At 65.8% G+C, this 17,694-nt stretch overlaps 2 protein-coding genes across 3 annotated transcripts in view; both read left to right on the top strand.

Annotated features, from left to right (window-relative positions):
- NPLOC4 (NPL4 homolog, ubiquitin recognition factor) overlaps positions 1-4,886 on the top strand; it is a 30,079-nt gene extending 25,193 nt beyond the window's left edge. For both annotated transcript variants that reach the window (XM_075720202.1, XM_075720201.1), the window contains exons 14-17: positions 1,711-1,806; positions 2,861-2,977; positions 3,940-4,042; positions 4,432-4,886. In XM_075720202.1, coding sequence (XP_075576317.1) covers positions 1,711-1,806; positions 2,861-2,977; positions 3,940-4,042; positions 4,432-4,589 — 474 coding nt within the window. In that variant the 3' untranslated portion in view covers positions 4,590-4,886. The remainder of the gene's footprint in view (positions 1-1,710; positions 1,807-2,860; positions 2,978-3,939; positions 4,043-4,431) is intronic.
- Positions 4,887-8,483: 3,597 nt separating this feature from the next.
- Positions 8,484-16,520, top strand: FAAP100 (FA core complex associated protein 100). The gene is made up of 9 exons (XM_075720200.1): positions 8,484-8,648; positions 9,525-9,643; positions 9,985-10,949; positions 12,122-12,272; positions 12,999-13,789; positions 14,194-14,330; positions 15,586-15,702; positions 16,195-16,281; positions 16,395-16,520. The coding sequence occupies exons 1-9, from the start codon at positions 8,484-8,486 to the stop codon at positions 16,518-16,520; spliced, it is 2,658 nt and encodes an 885-aa protein (XP_075576315.1).
- Positions 16,521-17,694: the final 1,174 nt, after the last annotated feature.

Raw genomic sequence — 17,694 nt, forward strand, 5'->3', positions numbered from 1 at the left:
TCCCCTCTGCTGCCAGGCGTTTCTAGCGCAGAGGTTGGCGTGCTCTGGGGTAACTGCAGCACTCCCTGGGATCGGTGCGGTGCCAGGGAACGCGCTCGCTTCCTGGGAAGGCACTGCCTGGTGTCTTATCATGGCTCCGAACTGGCGCGGAGCCACGCAGCAGGGGAAGCAGCCAGCCCCGTGGATACATGTGCCCGGCACTACCTCACGGGGAGCTAATTAGAGAGCTCCAGTTGTCTGTCTCGTAGCAGCAATTAAGAATCCCGTTCCTTTTAGTGACTCAGCAGACCAGGTTGGTTGTACAGAAATGCTTTTTTTTGGGGGGGAGGGAGTTCATGCTACGGCACAGCTTGGCTGGGGCAGGGCTGCTGCCTGCCCGTGAGCGAGCGCTGCCAGGCACCAGGGCACAGCTCTGCCCTTTGGCTTGAAAGGAAACTCTTACGGTGTGGAAAGCAGGAAACCAAATCATTCAGACGACAGATGATATCGCTGGAGTTAGAGGTGGTGCCAATAACGATTAAATCCACCGGAGCAACTGGTCTGGTCCAGCTGCCCCTGGCACAGGTAGTGTCCTGCGGGCGCAGGGAAGCTGGCAGCCTGGAGCCTTCCGCTGGCTCGTCCTTCTTCCCTGTTCGCTATCTGCCATGCACATCGCTTATCGGAGCAGCACTCGGGCTGACGCTGGGACGCGTGACTCGCACAGAGAAATGTCGTGTCCGGAACAACGGGCCCATTGTGTGGGGCCCTCGGATGCCCCGTGCCAGTCGGCAGTGCTGGAGCATATTTATTACTCAAGTAGTAAAGGCATCTGTTTCTGGGCTACCTGGGGTGTAATTAAGATGAAAACAGATTGACGGAACATACATTTAGGAGCAGTCTGGCAAGCTGCATTTCTGAAGCATCTTGTTTTGTCTCTTTTCTTTTTTTTTTTTTTAAAAAAAGGTATTATTCCAGCTAATACTGTCCTGGCAGGTATTTCTGCATCTCTGCTTACAAAGGGCCTCGCCGACAGGGCCCAGCAGTCAGGAACCGACACCAAAGCTTTAATCCCCCAGAATCAGGACTGGTTTAAATGTCGGAAGCCGGCCCAAACACTGGCTTGGGAGCTCAGTACCGTGAGCGCGATGTTGTGTGACCCCATTCCCCGTCCCTTTGGCACAGGGTGCAGGGAGGAGGCAGGTTTAGCGCACCCAGAGCACGGGGTGGCTCTGTTCAATGACATGCAAAAGCGTTTTCTTGGCGCCCGTTCCAGCCCCGAACGCAGCAGCACGGTCCCCTGGGCTACCCCGCGGCCAGACGCGGGGGCTGCCCTCTCCCCTGTCACCCCTTGGTGCTGAGGTGACCCCTGGGGTGACGCCCCCAGCAGCGGCCGCTGGCACGGGGCAGAGCAGCGCTGGGAGCTGCTGCGTCCCACTGAGCTTTGCAGGGAGGGAAGGGATGTTCCCCACGGCATCGGGCTCTTGTTAGGACCAAGCTCAGTACATCTCCCTCCAGCTTCATTAGAAACGATTGCCGGGAGCTAAGGGGTGTGCCGATTGGAATATTGCTTTAAATGTTAAAAGCCACCAGAAGATCCCTGCTGTAATTGCCTTGCTGTCTTCCTGTCTGAGCTCTGAAGTGTAGCCGTGGCTGCTCTCGGAGCCTTGCTTCCCGTATCCCACTTGCCTCTCCTGCTGCCAGCGCTCTGATCGTCCTTTCTTGGATTTTTAGATTACTACAACTTTCCCCAAGGATCCAGTCTACACTTTTTCTATTTCTCAAAATCCATTCCCCATCGAGAACCGCGACGTGCTGGGAGAAACTCAGGTAAGGAGCGATTCAAGAAGGCTGTGTTTAATACAGATAGGTCGTCTGTCTCCCCTGCGCTCACTAATATCTGCAAAGGGACGGCCGCGGTTGTGCCCTTAAATCACCCCTTCACGGTTCAGTCCGGCGCTTGCCAAACGCCTTCCTGCGCGGAGCAGCGTCTGCGTGCCGATCAGCCGGCCAGACGCCCACTCGGGGATGGGGACCAGGGCTCCTCGCTCTGTGCCGGGGCTGGCACCTCCCAGACAGCACCAAAGAGGTCGGGGGGGGGGGTTCCAGCCCCGCGGTGACAGCATGGGGCCCGCTTCTCCCCACGGATAGGAGCGGAACTAGGGTCTGTTGCTCCAGCTCGGAGAGCGACAACTTTTCTTTCTGGATGGATTTTTAAAACGCGGAGGCCGTTTACCACAAGAGGCCCCATAGCGTTGAGCAGAGGCAGCTGCCGGACAGCTTGAGGCTCTCGCTGGGTTTTGCCAGCACAGGGAAGGCTCAAGTTGCTTTAAAGCCGCAACAGCTCGTTTCTCTAAAGAGGCTGTGCCAAAGATGTCAAAGTCTTCCTCCAAAAGTCGTCACCAGAGAAGTGCTGCTGCCCGTTGTCGGCAGGGCGGGAGAGGTCGGCTGTTCAACAACAGCTTTGGTCCTCGTTTCTGAGGACGCCCTGGGTTCAAGAGCAGAGGAAAAAGAGGGAGTTGGGGAAGAAGGGGCTGCTTTGTCCTCATCTGCCTCTCTTCCTTAGGGACTGGGCTTTGAGCGGAGCTGACTGGCCTCTGCTCAGCATCTCCTGGGTCTGGGCTCCGCTCGGTATGCGCTGGGGGTGTTCAGGTGTTCGGATAGGAGAGCCAGCGTGGGCCCAAAGGTCCCTTGCTCTGGAATTTGTTAGCTGCAACTCCGTCAGCCAGCCTGGGATCTGATTTCAGGAGGGTCTCTGCACATTGCAGCCGATGCCCAAAAGAGATGGGAATGTTTCGGTGTCTGCTAGTGGCTCCAAATAGAAAAATAAAGTTATTGTGTGGGGGAAAAGTGACTTCTCTTTATTACTGTCCCCTCTCTCTAGGACTTCCACAGCTTGGCCACGTACCTGTCCCAAAACACTTCCTCCGTTTTCCTAGACATCATTTCCGATTTCCATCTGCTCCTCTTCCTGGTCACGAACGAAGTCATGCCTCTGCAGGTACATAATGGGGAGGAAATCGTGTCACATTGCCGTCCCCAGGGCCCCGAGCTCTCTGCGGGTGTCACCTGGCTGGGTGCCTGTGCAGGGCAGGCCGTGCAGCTGGCCCAACGCCTCTTCTTCCAGGTTGAGCTGTTGGCAGAGCATTTAAAAAGTGAAACCAAAGCCCCCGACTAGACCAAGAGCTCTCAACGCGTAGCTCAGAGCAGCGAGGGGGTGGTGGTTGTTAGCACGGTCGCAGACCAGACAGAGCCAACTTGGCTGCAGCTCTGAGAGCTGCAAACAGTTTTAAAAATATCTCGGAATCAGAAATTCCTGTCGTAACGATAACGAGATCAGAGCCCCCAAATCTCGGCGAGGCAAACGACTTCCTGGTTGCGCAGCTCTGCCGCTCTTGGCCGGGCACCGGGACCCTTGGCAGCTGCCCAGGCCCCTGGCTCACATCTGCACCGCCGGACCTTCCCGGCGTAAGCAGCATGCCAGCAAAAAGGGCCATGTGTTTGCCAGAGGCTTCGAGGGCGCCGAGGACTGCGCATGTGCAGGGCAGCCGGGCTGACCCTGGGCGGCTGGAGATCGGGCCGGGGCTGCGTGCGTGGCCGGGGCCGAGCGCCAGCATTCTCCGGCACGGTGGGTTTGCACCCCCGGCACTCGGGCTCGGCCCGCAGCACCGGCACGCTCTCCCATACGGTCAGCTGCAGCCTGGTTAGGTGGTAACCTTCACGCAGAGGAAAAGGAAGCATTTGAGTTTTTAGGGGTATGTCTGGATGCTGCGGGGAGCAGAAGGGGTAAATTGCATCTCGCTCCCTGCCGGTGAGTGTCCGTGGTGCGACCCAAAGGCGCAGCAGCTCAGACTCGCAGCTCTGTCTCGCTGCGGCTGGCGGAGGAGGGCAGGGAGGCGCTTCCCTGGTCACAGCTCCAGCCGGAGAAGTGTCCAGCACTAATTTCCCTCTTGCGGCTTCCAGGACAGCATCAGCTTGTTGTTGGAAGCGGTGAGGACCAAGAATGAGGAGCTCGCACAGACCTGGAAAAAATCAGAGCAGTGGGCCACCATCGAGCAGCTCTGCAGTAAGAAAGGGGGTCCCTTGGGGAGGGGTCCTTTGTCCCTCGGGCCGGGGCCGTGCCGCGCTGGCCGGTGGCTGCGCTGTGCTGCTCTCAAGCCACCGCGGAGGCTGCTGGAGGCTCGGGTGGGAGGAAAGCCGTTCCTTGGACCCGAGCAGAGAGCGGAGCTGGGCTTTGGGGCTGCAGTGGGGGATCTGCCGTGCTCAGCTGAGGGGTGCTGAGATCTGCCAGCACCCGGCAGCCTCCCCAGGGTGCCGGCCTTGGGGTGAGGGCAGCGTCTCAGCAGGGACCCTCCTGCCTGGGTTGGGAGAGGAAACTCGCTCTGGGTTTAGGCAGGGGATCTGCCTTGCTCCAAACACTTCCCCCCTGCTCGGAGCGGGTTCTTTCTGTCGCAGGCACAGTCGGCGTCCAGATCTCAGGACTACAGGAGTATGGTGCCATGGGAGGCTCGACACACGCCGTGTCGGCAGCCATGTGGGCCTGCCAGCACTGCACCTTCATGAACCAGCCGGGCACGGACCACTGCGAGATGTGCAGCCTGCCCCGGACCTAACCACGCCGACGCGGCGGCAGACTCCCAATACAGAGCAAACCCCCTCGAGCAGCAGGAGTGGTGCTTCTCCCTTCCCCCTTCTCCCTTCCTCTACCCGCCATCGGGCACCCTAGGGTGCCAAGCTGGGCAGGGGGTGGCCCCAGCCTTCCCCAGTTTCTCCTCGCTCCCTTTCAGGGGCAGCCCCGTAGTCGCAGCAGGAGCCGGGCGCGCCCCGGCTTTATCTTGATGCTGGTCCCTGGCCCAGGAAGCCAGCGCTTAACCTCAACCTGTCCCCCCGCCACCCCCAAATGCTGTCCTAGCCTGCTCCAGGGGGAGCGCCAGGGGATCGGTGGGGGCTGTGGCCAGCCGGGACCCCTCCGTCCATGCCTGCTTGCCTGCCCAAAGCAGCATCCTGGCATAGCGGAGGTGCCGGGGAGGCTTCGGCATCTCCCTACCCGCAGCTTTGCTCCCCTTTCCCTGCCCGCGTGGGTCGCTGCCACCAGCCTCAAGTGCCCGGATGCCGACAGCTTTCACGCTAAACGGCCCACAGTGAGCGGACAACTGTTACCAGCGCCGGGCCAGACGGCAGCTCTGCCAGGCTCAGCCCTGCGCGCTGGCTGTGCTCCCGGAGCAGGATGGGGCCCCTGCCCTTGGCACCGGGCAAGGGGTGGGCACATGCCAGCTCTGGCCTTGGCACCGCTCTCGCGGCACCGAGATGCTTCGGCACCAGGGCTGCTGCGCACTCAGCTGCTGGCTGGGCACACCCCCCCCCCCCATCCCTCCCGGCCGTGGCAGGGGGCTGCAGGAGGGGTGTCGTCCCCCCCCGCCCCGTGCCGTGTCACCCCGCTGAGCGCCGTTCAGCTCCCAGGGAAGGTGCGAGGCGCCTTGGGCGGCAGCTCCGTCCCCTCCTTTGGAGCGAGGCCGCGCGAGGAGCACCCGCCTCGTTTCCCGCATGCCGTGGCTCGGCGAGGGAGCCAGCCCCATGCCTGCATCCTTTCTGAGCGCATCCTCCCCGGCGCAGAGCCGGAGCCGAAGGCCTGGCCATGCTCTTGCCATGCTCTTGCCACTCTCTCTTCCCTTTAGACCCCGGCTGGGGGTTGCCCCATGCCAGGGGGCTGGGGAGGGGGGGCAGGCGGCTGCTTGCGGTGCCCCGGGGTCTCAGCCGTCCTCTTGCTGGGTCGCTGCCCTGTCCTGGAGCCCCCCTGCCCCGGCGCTGCGGGTTCAGGCCCGAGTTAAATCCCCGAGGCACCGGTTGAGGCCCCACCCTGCGCCAGGACAGCATCGCCCCTGCCTTCCCCAGGCGGGCAGGGACCCCCTGCATGCGTCACGGGGCGGGCAGCGTGGCAGGGACCCCCCGGCACCCCCATGCCTGACGCCCTCCCCTGCCCCTTGCCGCCACCAGCGAGTGCCCGCTCAGACTCTGCTGAAGGCTTCATCCCGCTGGCGTTAGCGGCCACCCGGTCCCGCCGCGGGGCTCGTGGGCTGCAGTTTGCTTCCCCCCCGCCCCCCCCCCCCCTTTGGTTTGTCGGCATTTGAGGTTGCAGCGGTGTGCGGGGCCTGGACTGGCTGGGGCCGGGTGCAGGGTCTGCAAGTAACATTGAATAAAAGTACCTAAAACAAGAGCCAGCACCATGCCTCCTGCGCTCCATTACCCGCATCGGGGGGAGAGGCTGCGCCCCATCACCAGGTGCTCGGCACCCCCGTCCCTTGCCCGCAGCTCTGCTGCGGCCGGGCGGTCTGTTTGCAATCAGCGCCGGAGCAGCGTGCGGCCGGGCCCCGCGCCAGCCCAGTGTCTTGAAAAGGGAAGGCAGGAGCCGCGCGGAGCCAGAGCCGGGGGAGCCGAGCCCGGTGAGCGGCTGCCTTGTCCGTGCCGGCCAGGACCTCAACACAGGTAGGAGGCAGAATGGGCTCCGACGGCACCAGGTGCCACGTGCCCAGTGCAGCCCTCGGGGACACGACACCCTACAGCCACCCGGCCTCGGGGTCCCTGTCCCGGGGCCCTTGGGGACGCGGTGCCCCAGGTCCCTCCTGCCCGCAGCCAGGAGCCTTCTCACCGCGCTGTCCCCCTGGCAGCGCCATGTCGCGACTTCTCCCCCTCCTGCTCTTCGCGGCTCTGGGCTGTGCTGCCAAGCTGAAGCGGCGGCCAGCGGCGTGGGACGAGGGAGCAGACGGTAACCCCCCGCCACTCAGGACCCCCTCCCCACCAGGCAGGGGCTGCCGGCACCCTGGTTCGGGCAGGGCCAGAGCTTCCCTGCCTGACCCCTGCCTGAAGTCAGGCAGCTGCCCCCCAGGCGCAGGGCCGGAGGGGTGCTGGGGCTGGGGTCCAGCCCTACGGCCGGGATCGTGGGGTCGCTGGGGGTCCTGCTGCAGCCAGCCCCATCCCCTCTGGTCCCCGCAGCCGCGAGGGCACCGGCGAAGGGCTGCGCCAACCTGACGCTGGTCTTGGACAACTGGAAGTTCGCCATCACCTCCCAGATGAGGAACCTGCTGCTGTTCGACCACCAGACCGTGCTGCCCGACTACGGGAGGTGAGGGGCGCGGGGGGCCTGCGATGCCCCTCGGGGAGGGGGGGTGGTGGGGGGGGTCCCGCACCCTCAGCCCTCTTCCCCCCTCCCTCGCAGGATCCGCTCGCTCTCAGGGGCCCTGGACGATCTGTACCGGGACTTCAGCTCCCTGAAGGAGCAGCTGGGGCGGCTGTCGGCACGCTTCGCCGAGGTGGAGGCCTTCGTGGACCAACTCAACCGGGCCCGGAGCCCCTCCGCTCCCCCGCGCCGCCGGGGGCTGCCCCAGCCCGCCCGCAGCCCCCCCGGCGCCCCGCAGTAGCCGCCCCACATCGGCCCCACCAGCCGGGGGGGGGGGGGGGGGGCACAGCACGGCGGGGGGGCCCTCAGCCAAGCCAGGAAGGGGGGCTCGGGGGCCGTCCCGGCGGCTGGGCCGGGTCCCCAACCCGGAGGCCGGGGGTCAGGGTAGGGCCCGTGCTGTGGGGGAGGCCGCTGCCCCCCGGGGGGGCCCAGCCCGCTGTTAATAAAGCCGCTGCCGCCAGCATCAGCCTCGCTCCTCTCTGCGCCCCCGCCGCGGCGGGTCCCGGGGGGTGGGGGGGCTTCACCTCCGCCTCAACCCCTCCCGGTACCGGTACCGACCCCGGGGATGCCACCGCCCCCCGCCGAAGGCCCGGCCCATCGCAGCTTTACGGCCTGTCGCAAACTCCCCGCCCATTGCGGCGGCCGCCGCCGCGCAGCCGTAAAGCGGAGCCGCCCGCGCCCCCCGCCCGGTACCCGCAGCCCCACCGGGAGGGGATGGGGGGGGCTGGAGTGGGGGGGAGAGGGGTGGGGTGGGATGAGGAGAGGCTGAGGCTGAGGGGAGGGTTTGGGGGGGCCGGGTTTTGGGGGCTGTGGGGTGGGTCTGGGGGTTGTGGGGCTGAGGCCGGGGGGGGGCTGGGGCCTGGGCCTGGGCCTGAGGCATGAGGGGTCCGAGGGGCTAGGCCTGGGCCTGGGGTGCTGGGGGGTCCGAGGGGCTGGGCCAGGGGTGTTGGGGGGCCTGAGGAGCTGGGCCTGAGGTATGGGGGGGGGCGTGGGGGGCCGAGGGGCTGGGTTTGGGGGACGGGGGGCCGAGGGGCTGGGCCTGGGGCAGTTTGGGGGGGTCCGAGGGGCTGGGTCTGCGGTACTGGGGGGCGTGGGGCTGGGCCAGGGGCGGGTGGGGGTCTCAGTCAGGGCTGGGGGGGGCTGGGGGACCGGGTCGTCGCATGCCTGGAGCTGTCAGCGGTCGGGGGCCGGGCTCAGCCTGCACCCCAGGGTGTTGGCAGAGGGGTCCCACCCCCTTCCCCCCCGGTACCCGCTGGAGCATGGGCGGCCACTGCGGCGCTGATCCCCTCCCCGTCCCCGCACCCCCAGGCTGGCACCGCGCCCCTCCGGCACCATGGCACACGTGGGCCACAGAGTGGACTACCTGGCCGGCTTCTGCTGCCCGGTGGGGGGGCTGGTGGCGGGCAAGCCCCGGGTGCTGTGCCACGAGAACGAGATCTACCTCTCCAACGGCAGCGAGTTCGTCTACGTCTACGACCAGGAGGGGAAGGTGCTGAAGGTGAGTGGCTCGGCGGGGCAGGGGGGGGCTTCATCCCGTGTTCCCCCCGCCCCGGGAGGGTGCTCTGGGGACGGCATGCCGGGGACAGCAGTCGTGTCCCCCTTTGCTGGGCACCCAGTCTGGGGCCAGAGTCCTTCCTGGGGCCCCCCCGTTGGGGTCCCCCATCCGCAAATGAACTTCAGGAGCAGCGCCAGGCCCCCGTACCTGGCTCCGAGGCTCCTCTGGGGGCGGGGGGTGCTGTCGTCTGGCCCCTCTCCTCAACTTGCGAGACAAACGTTTAATTAAAATAAAAAGGCTTTTTTTTTTTTTCCCCTCCCCTAGCAAAGTGACGTCTCTCTTATTTCTCACCTACAAAGTGTTTCGCTATTGTCTTTGCTGTGACTAACAGCAGTCTTCGTGTTGAGTTATACACGGCTTCTTTTTTTAATGTGTTCTTATTATAATTTCTCAGAAAGCCATCGCTGTAGTATCAGGATTTGCCTCCTACACCGCGCTCCTTCTCAGGAAAGTAGATCATGTACTGCCTTTCTGATCACTATTTTCCTTCCCCTCGGGGAACGCGAGTGAGGGGCTGCCTCATTACCCACAGCTCTCCTCCCGGCCCCCCGCCGCTCTTCGCTGAGGGCAGCTGGCCCTCTCGCCCAGGAAAGCCCAGCTGGGTCCATGAGCTGCGATGCTGCCCAGGGATGGATTTATTCCTGGAAATCGCTTGTAATCTGCATTTGCAGGAAATAACCGCTTCAATTTGCAGTTGCCCGGGAGGGAGCGTTGCCCGGCGAGCAGCTTCTTTCCTTACCCCGCACCCAGCAGCGTGGGCACTGTGGCTCCTCCTGGGTGCTGTAGGAAGGTGACATTTCTTTATGCTTTTCCACCCAGGCTGTGTACCGCTGCCCTGACCAGGTGTGGCACGTGGAGCTGCTGCCCCAGCCCCGGCAACTCTACATCCTCTGTGCCCACAGTGGCATTTACTGCGTCTCCCTGGAGCAGCAGAGCAGGTGAGCCGGCTGTTGCTGCCGGGGATGCGAGCCTGGCCTCGGCCAGCCCTGCACCGTTGGTCCTGGAGTCCCTGGGCCGCTTCTCACGGCTGGGGTGGCACATTGGGCCTTGCCCGGCCCCTGGCTTCCGCCGCTGCCCTCTCCCTGCCCGTCCTCCCGCAGGCAGGGGAAGCGTTACGCGGTTTGAAGCTCCGGCTCTCTCCGGATCGCCACTCTTGCAGCAGATGCTAAAAGCTGTGCTGCAGGGAGCTTGTTTCCGAGGGCCAGGGTAAGCGGCGGCCAAGGGAAGCGCTGGCTTCGCCCCACGGCTTGGCTGAGAGCTCTTCCCTGTTTGCCTGAAGGTTAATGGAGCAGACGGATGGCGACGGCCAAGAAAGCAATTGCCCTTCCGGCGTCTTCCCCGTGGACTCGGATGCCTGCATCTTCCCAGACTCCAGCCTGTGCATGTTCACTCTGCTCAACAACTTCGTCATCACCTTGTCCCAGGCTCACGGCAAATGGTGGATGAAGCTGCACGAGCTTCCGCACCCTGAGCAGGAGAGTCCCCCGTACCGGCAGGTCAGCGAGGTGGGCTTCTGCCCCGGCCCCCAGCCCGCAGACGAGGGGGACGGCCCACCCTCCCACTTCCTGCCCGTCCTGTGCTGCGCATCCTCCCCAGGCGCCGTGGGGTCTGGGGAGGGGCTGTGGTGCTCAGGGGGCTTCGTGCTGGAAGAGCCACTCTTCAGCCTGCTCTTTGGGATCGACGCTGCCATGCTGGAGTCTCCTATGATCCTCTGCGGCTTCCCGGATGGACAGCTCTGCTCCGTGCCGCTGAAGGCCCTCAGCTCTTCACCGGCTGTTGACGGCTGCCACGACGTTTCGAACCAAGACCCCCCCGTGAAGATCCTCCATCATCTGGAAGAGCCCATTGTCTTCATCGGGGCCTTGAGAACGGAACGGAGGGCGGCGGAGGATGCCGAGGATGAGCAGCTCTTCGGAGACGCTGGCTGTGACTGCGTGGTGGCCGTGGGCCACTACGGGAAGATGGTGGCTGTCAAGGCGGATCAGAGGGAGGAGGCGACAGTGCCAGAGCTCAGGGAGTACTACTTGCGTGGGCCCATTCTCTGCGCCGCCTGCGGCAGCGGCAGCCGGATGTATTACAGCACGCACTCGGACATCTCCGCCGTCGACCTGGACTGGGTCGGCGATTCCTCCGACCCCGAGGATGCGGAGAGCTGCACCGGCGTCCTGCCTCCCGTCCTGTCTCCGGCCAGTTTAAGTATCTGTAGCGTTGTGGCTCTTTCCTTGTCTTCTCGGGCGTCAGAAGGTACTGCCGGCAGCGGGGCGTGCGCTGGGTCTTGGGGTGGAGCGGGGCAGGATAGCTGCCTATTCCGGCCCCTACGTCTCCACCCCTCCTTACAGTCCAGATTGGGCTCCGTCCTTCATCCGTTCTTGTTGACTCCCCTCGTTTTTGTAAGTCGTTTCTGTCGAGCATGCCGACTCGGGCTGAACGCGAGGCGTACTCGCAGCTCCGGCTCTTCCCCGCCCGCTCACGGTTCCTCTCCGCTCGGCGTCGCAGGAAGCGGCCGGTCCACACAGGGTCCCGCGGGATGCTCGCAGCAGCCCTGTCCCCTCGGGCTCCCCACATGGAGGGCAGCCTGCGGCGAGCCCCGAGCGAGCTGGGACGAGGCTCGCAGCAGAAAGGGGCTTCAGGTGTGCCGCTGTCTGGACCGGGGGGCTCCTGCACGGCCGCTCGGAGCCTGCGCTCACCGCTCTCCCCAGCCCCACAGCTTGGGTGCTCAGCTCCCCGCTCCGGCGAGGGCAGCGTGCGGTGCCTGACCGCGGCCTGGGCGCAGAGCGAGGTGCGGGGCTTGCCCTCGGAAGCGGAGAAAGGGAGCAGAGGGCCTAAACCGGGGCGGGGGAAAGCATCTTGTAGCCGGAGCTGAGCCCCTTGCATGGGGCAGCATGAGGAGCAAACGGGGCCAGAACAGGCAGGCGAGCGAGGAGAGGCTCCCGGGGCACCCAGGCAGCCCTGCCTGCGCCCGGCCCCGCTCGCTGCCTGCAGAGCTGCATGCGTCTCATCGCTGGGGACTTTGCATGGCAGCGCTGGCTCCCGGGGCACTGCGGCCCACCCCGGCGCCTCCCCCAGCTGCTGCTGGCCTTGGCTTGGGGGCAGCCAGCTCCGGGAAGCATGGCTGGGGCAAGCAGGAGCCGCGGGGGACAGGACAGTCAGGAGGGGGACGCTTCCCTTCCATGGGGCAACCCCTTTTCGGGGAGCCGTGGGCGTGCTGTGGTGGTCTGTGTCCTGTCTCCGTCACACCCCTCTGCAGCCAGAGGTGATACCTCCGGCTCCCGCTGTCTTGGGGCAGGCAGTGCCCTCCTGTGCTCCCCCCGTCCCCCTGCGTCCACCCCTCAGCCATTGGGGAAGCCCCGGCTGCCTTCCCGGCTCCCCCCGCCGCCACCCCTTGTTGCCTGACCTGCCCCCGTCTCTGCCCGCAGGTGAATCCGAGCTGCTGGCCTTGTCTGCCAAAGGCCGCCTCATGAGCTGCGGCTTATGCAGCCCTGAGGATGCTGACGTGGAGCTGACTCCCGCCGAGGCCGGCCGGAGGATTAAGGAGCTGCTCTCCGGGATCGGCAACACCTCGGAGAGGTAAAGGGCAGGGCTGCTCGGCGCCATGCGCTCGCGCTCTTACTCTGCGCGCTGCTGGGTTTACGGGCACCGAGTTGTGTTTTTGTGCGTCGGCCGTGAGGTCTCTGGCAGTAACCGCTCCAACGTTTACCTTTCCGGAGTGCAGGAGCCTGGCTGGGAAGCCCCCCCACGACCTCGATAGGATAAAAATAGTGTTTAAGGGCAGCCCTACCAGCTGCCCCCCCCTCCCCTGGGCGCAGCCAGCTCCGGTGGTGCGGGCGGGCTGGTGTTTACAGCCTCGGCGGCAGAAGGTGGGAGAGGCAGGGTGCCAGGTGCTCGCAGACGCCCCGCCACGCTTGCCAAGACCGCGGTAACAGGCAGGGCAGGCGCGTGCCTCCGGCCTCCGCGGCCATCTGCGTGCAGGGAGGGGACGCGGACGAGTCCCCCCTCCCCTCTTCACAGGGAGATCCCCCCGGGGTCTGGGCTGGCCGGAGCCGCTCTTTGGGGTCACCTCAGCTGGTGGGGGCTCGTGGGCAGAGCAGCAGGCAGTGTGGAGCCTGGCTGCCTCGGGGAGGGAGCCGGGGAGTTCCTGGGGTGGCTCGGGGCGCCGGGCTCGTCTGCCGCGGTGGCACAGCGCCCGTTGTGCAGCAGCCTTTGGCGCTGGCCCCTGCCACGCTCCCATCGCTGACCCAGTGTCCCGGCTGCCATCCCTCCTACTATTTCAGCGCCGATGCTTTGTCCTTGCAGAGTTTCCTTCCTGAAGAAGGCGGTGGACCAGAAGAACCGAGCCCTGGCCAGCCTGAACCAGGTGATGAACGTGAGCGCGGCTTTGCTGTCCAGCCAAGAAGGCCAGAAGCCCATTGCTTGCACTGTCACTGCCAACTGGAGCTGCCTCCTGCTCCAAGATACCGTCACCATCTCCTGTCTGCTGGAGAATTGCAGCGAGTACAGCCTGGAGGAGGGCTGGACCCTCTGTGTTCAGCTCCTGGCCAGCCCCTGTGCCTTAGAGGAGGAGTCTGTGGATTCAGCCACCACCTTCACCTTCCCCATTGACCAGCTCCTCCCTGGGAACAAGAGGGAGCTGACGCTGCCCCTCGGCTCTGCTGCGGACACCAAGCTGGACCTGCCTCTGACCATCTCCTGTGCCCTCTACTACAGTTTACGGGATATTTTGGGCAGCGGTTCCGACTCCTCCGAGGCCCTGGACGACCTCCTGCCGGATGACTCGCCCATCCTCTCCCCAGACAGAGAGGGGATCTGCCTGCCCCTCAGCGAATGCACCATTGACATGCTCCAGTGCCTCCGTTTCGAGAGCAGCCCCCCTGGGCCGGATGCCTCCCCGCCGGCAGCTGCCCCCCCTGCACCCCCAGACCCTGTGGAGACCTTCCTCAAAGTATCCCGGGAGCAGACTGAACCCGAGGGGGTGAAAGCTGGCGAGCTGCCGCACGCCCCAGGAGAGGGAAACCTGCCCCCCTCGGCGGCATCCATCAGGGTGTCCTCGGAGCTGCTGAAAAACGCGCTGAAAACCTCCGGCTCAGGTGAGTCCTTAGAGAGGAGCATCCCGGGAGCTCCTGGAGTATCTCCTTGGGGAGAAGCGCTTGCATCCCGGCTCGTGGCCATCCCGGGAGAGGGCGGGATGGGACTGTCGCAGCCCGCGCGTGCTTCCTTGGTCGAGGAGAGCTGCGTGACCCCGTGCGGTCACCGCCCCAGCGTGTGTCTGCTCGTGGACTGCACGTGGATGCGATGGTGGTTGTGTGACCGAGTTCTGCTTGTCTCAGCGGGGAGGGGAACGGCCCCAGCGTCAGCCCTGGCCTTGCAGGGGCTGCGCCAAGCACGCGCCACTCCATCCCGCGTCACTCTGGCCTGAGCGGGGCTGCTGAGCCGCAGGGACGGCGTTCTTCGGCGTAAAACGAGCTCTGCTTTCTCTGCTTTCCTTCCCCAGATGTCCCGCTGAGCTGTGCCACGCTGCGCTGGCTGCTGGCTGAGAACGCCGGGGCCGAGGCGCTGAGCAGCGGGGAGGTGGCATCGGTGCGCGGTGCGGCACCGGACGGAGGCGAGGTGCAGCTGCTTGTCCGAGAGGCAAGGAATGGGTTAGCCCTGCAGAGAAACTCCCCGCGCCCCCATCCCACAGAGCCGGCTCCGTCCCACAGCCCCTCGCTCGTGCCGGGGAGCTGGGTGATGCATGGCCTTGCCGTGCGGACCCCAGGCTGTCGTCCGTGGGTCTGGATGCCTGGGTGCTGTGTGGGGCCTGCTGGCTGCCTGCGCTGTGGGGCTGGGGCTTGTGTGCTGGGCTGCGTTGCCGGTCCCCCTTCTCCCAGCCTGAGGCTTCCCAAAGGCTGTGGCCGCTTCCCTCCTTCTCCGGGCAGGTACATGTCCCCGAAATGTTCTCATTTCCCTGCCAAGAAGGGCACTGGGCTGCCACTGTGTCCCTGCACAGCCTTGTGACGGCAAAGGCAGATGCCCCCTCCCCTCCAGCACCCCTTCGCTGATCCGCAGGATCCTTGCAGGCCCTCTTTGCCGCTCTTTCCACTGGAGCCGCACGGCTCCTGCCCAGCCCCACTGAGGTGCAATAACCTTGGACACTCACCGTGCCCGGAGCTGGCATCGGGCTTGGCTGCAGGAAGGAACGGGCTTTCCCTGCTGCTTTGGCCGGCTGCGCTTTGCTGGCTCTGCAAAGCGAGGGAAAAACGTGGCTGGATTCGGGGTGTAAATCTGATCTGCTGCAGCTCGTCCCCCTTTAATGCAAAAATCGCCTTCTAAGTGCAAAGGAAAAATACTAATTGCTGCCCAGCTCTCCCGCCATGGCTAGTTGACCCCGTGCCGAGGAGCACAGCCGCCTGCATGCTGGCAATGACCTGGCTCAGTTTGAGTCACGCTTGAGAGCCCTAATACGGCCAGCGTGATTAATGACAGCATTAATTCTCCTTGGGCTAAGCCTGCCGGATTAAATCCACTGGGGTGGCAGCCTGCGTCCCGTCAGGGAACGGGTATCTGCTCACCCCCAGCAGCACTGGGCAAGACCGGCAGCTGCTCTCCCAGCTGCGGTACCTGCCCCTGCCGGGGTTGGAGGAGCGGGCGAGGGCTCTCCAGAAGCCTGGTGGCTATCAGGGCCAGGCCGGGGGGCAAATGCCCCTCAGAGGGGCTGGGCAAGGGGTCCGATGCACCCAGCTGGGCTGGCAGCGTCTCTGCTGCGTTTGCCTTTACCAGGCTGGAGAGCAAATGGGTTGGAGAGGCTGTCGGGGAGCCCGGTGCCCGCGGGGAGGGGTCCTGGGGCCGCCCTGGCCCCCTCCCCTGCCCGGCAATGATTGCAGCGAGGATGTGCTTGCTGTCCCAGGTGGCCATGAACGACCTCAGCCCGGCGGGCCCCATCCAGGCCGTGGAGATCCTGATGGAGAGCCCGTCCCTGGCCGACATGTGCAGGATGCACCACGCCGTCATCCGGCGCATCCAGGTACGCTCGGCTGCTGCCGCGGGGCTGTGCCACTGGCCCTGGGGGACAGGGGGACCCTAAGGAAGCCAAAACCCCGAGGCCAAAGCCTGAGGGTGCAGCGGGGTGCTCCAAGAGGGTTTCTCCGGTACCACTGTGTGAGAAACAACCCCGGCACGGCCCGGTTGCTGGCAGGGCTGGGGAGGGCGACTGTCGTAGACCCCGAGCCCTCAGCTCTGGGATTTTGGGCCATGGAGCCCCAGGAGGCACCTGCCATCTGCCCCGGACAGTTTGGCAGCTAAACAGAGCGGGGGCCCCTGCGCCACGTCGGGGCTGGCAGCCTTCCTGGAGGCGCTTTGGTGCTGGCAAGTGCCTTGTCAGGCCTGGGGAGAGCAGGGCTTGCCCGGCAGAGACCTGCCTCCCGCCCGGAGCCGTGGCCGGGGCTCCGCAGTGCTGGGTGCTGCCGCAGCCGGCTCTCCCGGCACCCGCCCCAGCAGAGCTCTCGGCTCCCCGCAGGCGCTGGTGCTGGAGCAGGCGGCACAGGGCTCGGGGCCCCCCGACCTCCGCATGCAGTACCTGCGCCAGATCCAGGCCAACCACGAGGTGAGACGCGAGCCCGCCATGCCCCGGTTCCCTCCCCCTGGGGTGCACGCCGTCGGGGACCCTGCGGCCCCAAGCCGACCGCGCGTCTCTCAACCTCCGTCTCCTTTGCGCAGATGCTGCTGAAGGAAGCGCAGACCCTGCGTGACCGGCCGGCCCTCGGCGAGGAGGGAGCCGCCGCGACGGAGAAGCTCCTGCACATCTACAGGCAGCTGCGCAACCCCAGCCTTGTTCTCCTGTGAGCAGAGGGGTGGCCAGCGCACCCCGGGGGTCCCGAGTCCCGCTGGCCGGGGTGGGTGCCCACCGGGCCAGCGGCGGGGAGAGACCCCTCAACCGGAGGAGGAGCGGGCCCGGGCGGGAGGGCTGGCGGTGAGGGCAGGGAGGCCGTGGCGGTGGTCCGGGTCGGGGTGTGGGGGGGGGTGTGTGTGTGCGTGTTTCGTGGTCGTGTTGTCGGCAGCACCGGAGGGTCGCGGGGCTCCGGCGGCAGAGCGGGGGCTTCTGGGCTGGCCCGGCCCAGCCCTGCCGCTCCCGCCCCAGCCCGGCCGTGCTGGCGGGCAGCCCCCCGGAGCCGTGCTGTCTTGTGGATCGTTCTAGCCGTGGTAGTTTAGCGCTCTCCCGGCGGCCGCCGCGCCGTGCTGGCTGTGGGCTGTGCCCCCGTGCCGCCTTGCCTTTCAGGATCAGGACAAACAGGGTGCTGTGCCAGGGTGCTCAGCGGGCACCCGCCCCGGGGGAGCCCCGTTTTCTGCTGGGCAGGGGAGGGGGTTTTCCGCTCCCCCGTTGTTTCTATAAATGATCTTGTATTTCTGTGGTGGTGCAGCGTGTTTTGGGCCCAGTCCTTCCCCGCACCGCTCCAGTGTCTGTAAATCTGTCGTCTGCCATGAAAACGATCGTGCCGCTCAGCGAGTGCCCGTCTCTTTTCCTTTCCATCTCCTGCCAGCTCCCTGGGGACTGCCGCCGCCGGCCCCCCCCCCGCAGCCCCGTGCCAGGCCGCGGCCCCCTCCTGCCGCCGCCGGCCCGGCGGAGGGTCCGTGGGCATCCCAGCTCCTGCCCCTCGGGGTGCTGCCCGCCGCGGGTTTGCTTTGCCAAGCCCCCGGCCCCGGCTGCCTGAGTGGCACCCCCGGCCCTGCGACCACCACCTGCAGCAGCCCGGGGGTCCCCGCGTCCCAGAGCGGTGGTGGAGCCGGGGTGCCCAGGCAGGATCAGCCCCTTCCCGGGATGTGGGGGATCCCGGGGGTCACGGGCACGGGGTGGGGATCCCAGGGCTTCACCCAAGCAGCCTTCAGGGCGCAGGCACCCCTGCCCTCGGGCACTGCGGGAGGCGAAGGAAGACGAGGCGCGGCCCCCCGTCATCCAAACTGACTTTAATGCCGTGAGTCGAGACGGGGTCGGGGACGCAGCTGCCATGGATGGTGCCAG

This window comes from Pelecanus crispus, chromosome 12, assembly GCF_030463565.1.
Source record: "Pelecanus crispus isolate bPelCri1 chromosome 12, bPelCri1.pri, whole genome shotgun sequence".
NCBI classification, from domain to species: domain Eukaryota; kingdom Metazoa; phylum Chordata; class Aves; order Pelecaniformes; family Pelecanidae; genus Pelecanus; species Pelecanus crispus.